Below are 2,500 nucleotides of genomic sequence, written 5' to 3' on the forward strand. Positions count from 1 at the left end.
ATATTTGCACTTCTGAGTGCTGTCTCGACTTTTTAATGGTCCATCAAGTAGCAGCTCACACTTTTGGCGGAATCTCTTGAATCTAGTTAACAAATCTGGGCCAGGGGCCCAGTCCATTTTTGGCACTTCGAAACCAACTAAGTCGCTCATTTTGGCTGAATCGCACGATAAGACCTTGTAGTCAACACTGTAAAATCGTACGTACCGGTTTCCTTGGTTGTCCTAGTACTGAAAACTCCTCCGTTGGCGTAAATCGATCCCGCTTCTGACATCCATGTCACAATATTGTCTTACAAGTTCTTTATTTAATAACGCAACGGCTGAAAACATGACAACACGAGCGAACAATATGGCGGATAGCTCCAGTTCCGCCTCAAGCTCCCGAGGCCCGATGGGAGCACGTGGCATGACGTAATATGACAGGCAAGAACATTGGTTCGTCAATAATTCCCCACAAAATCGAAATTCTAATTTTCCATCCTTAGCGTTTTAAATATAGTAGTTTTAATGGTGTCATACCGCTATTGACTGCCTATTATTTGTCAGTGTTTTCGTAGTTTGAACTCATGCCGCGATCGAGAATGTTTCGAGCGTAAACTTTGCTTACCTGGCTGGCTTTCGAGCAATATAATTCGTGGACCGACCCTTTCCGAAAACGATCGACATCTTTGTATGTGAGATAAACGTATATTAAAGGCGCGATTCATGCCAAAACGTTCTTCGCAAAACACCACATTCTGTCACCGAACAGCGAACAATGTCGCGTTCTCTTCCCCAGTTTCCACGGTCTACACATGGAACGCCTGGGACCATGACCCCCCTTTTGGCGGCCAACAACGGCTTGCATTTTCTGACTCGGGCTTTCCTACGGAAGCCCGAGTAAAAATTCGGACACTTAGCTGAAACATAGCTTAAGCAAATTTACGCCTATAAAACAAGAATTAGACTGGAACAACATCGCTGAAAATGATAGTTTTACTGCACCCTCAAGGTTTTAGAATACATCGACGAGAAAATAAAAAATTCTTTCGAGCCCTTACAACTCGTAAGCTGTTTCTCAACTAGAGTTCGCTCCATAAAATAAACTAAGAGATTTGGAGCCACTGAAAAGTTTGATACGGTACTGTAAACATTTCGGATGCTTAAAAAAATTTCGGACGGTAATATTTTCGGACACTTTTTGTCCGAAATTAAAATCGTCCGAAATTGTTTGCAAGTAATGTATTTCCTTAAATTCACTTTCCAATGTGAAGCAGCTTTTGACAATTTTTACGGACCAGCTTTATAGAAAATAATGAGACACTATGGCATTCCGCAAAAATAAAAGCAATCGACATGTGCTGTTAGTGTTAAGCTTACATTTTCAAACGACTGGCTACAACAAACCAAAATATTTGCTCATGACAACATTTCCAATCACCTTGCCAGGGCGACAAAAACAACGCTTTAGTGAAAATTAGCATGGCACATAAATAATGGGGTAATTTACTGGAAAAAAAAAAAAACTATCTTCTTCACAGTAATGTTGGAACAACTCACCAGTTCAGATTCCTTCTCTCGGGAAACATCTTTTAGTCTTGGCACAAGATCAGGATGGGCTTCAACAAGTTTGGCAAAACACCTTAAGCGCAACTGAGCCCTGCTGTGTGCCACATGAACGAGTGGTATGTCTATCATCTCGTTACCATCTTCATCTTCCAAAGTACCCAGTTCCCTCGCTGACGAAAGAATGGCTTTGTAAACAAGCTGAAAGAAAAAATGAAGAAAAAAAATTCAAAGCCGCAGTGCACTTTTACAGCAAGTCATTATTTACCACACAACAAATTCGGAATGTGGTCTCCAAAAGGGAGGGGTTTCAGAGAACGAGGATTAATAAAAACTGGAAAAAAGTGTTAAGACAACATATCTACTTATTTGTCGAATAATAGTAAACGAATACCTCGTGTTCCATATCACATGAAGGCTTGTAAACCATGTGAACGAAATCCTTTAGGTACGCTTGTGCTGAGTAGGGTTGATGACGCAGATCCCCAAGAAGAGACCCAATTTCGGAATTATCGATCAAACCACGTAAAGATTCCACCAAAGTAGCATTGGACTGGGCTGAGGAAACAACAAATCACTAAATAGTTTACAATTATGTTTTATCTTTAGGGTTTTTTTGTTTCATGCTGCGTATCACGGCTCTAAAGGCCACTATGAGATGTCCATACGAATCTGGTTCTGATGAAATAGGATGGAACCTCTACCTCTAACTTGGATTTCCTTCTCGTACAGCTAACTAACACTACTGGTCTGACATACCTCCTGTTACGAGTATTGTTGTAGAGCAGGGTTGTTTCCAGACAGAACTCAGGATCGCTGGTGACAGCAACAAACTAATTTATTTCCGTAAGGTAACTTCGCGAATTTACAGCACTAAGCTTCTTCAAATTTGAATCAATCTCTCTTACAGAAGAACCTCTCGCTTTCATATACATGAGGCTTAAAGTTCTAGAAA

The 2,500-nt window shown here is 40.7% G+C and overlaps 1 protein-coding gene across 1 annotated transcript in view; it reads right to left on the reverse strand.

Moving 5' to 3' along the window:
- The window catches only part of LOC145478200 (E3 ubiquitin-protein ligase rnf213-alpha-like), a 190,768-nt gene that overhangs the window by 42,846 nt on the left and 145,422 nt on the right, over positions 1 to 2,500 (reverse strand). The window contains exons 55-56 of the mRNA XM_081456148.1: positions 1,940 to 2,103; positions 1,540 to 1,746 (exon numbers count right to left, since the gene is read on the reverse strand). Coding sequence (XP_081312274.1) covers positions 1,540 to 1,746; positions 1,940 to 2,103 — 371 coding nt within the window. The remainder of the gene's footprint in view (positions 1 to 1,539; positions 1,747 to 1,939; positions 2,104 to 2,500) is intronic.

The sequence above is a fragment of the Orbicella franksi genome, chromosome 1 (assembly GCF_964199315.1).
Source record: "Orbicella franksi chromosome 1, jaOrbFran1.1, whole genome shotgun sequence".
NCBI classification, from domain to species: domain Eukaryota; kingdom Metazoa; phylum Cnidaria; class Anthozoa; order Scleractinia; family Merulinidae; genus Orbicella; species Orbicella franksi.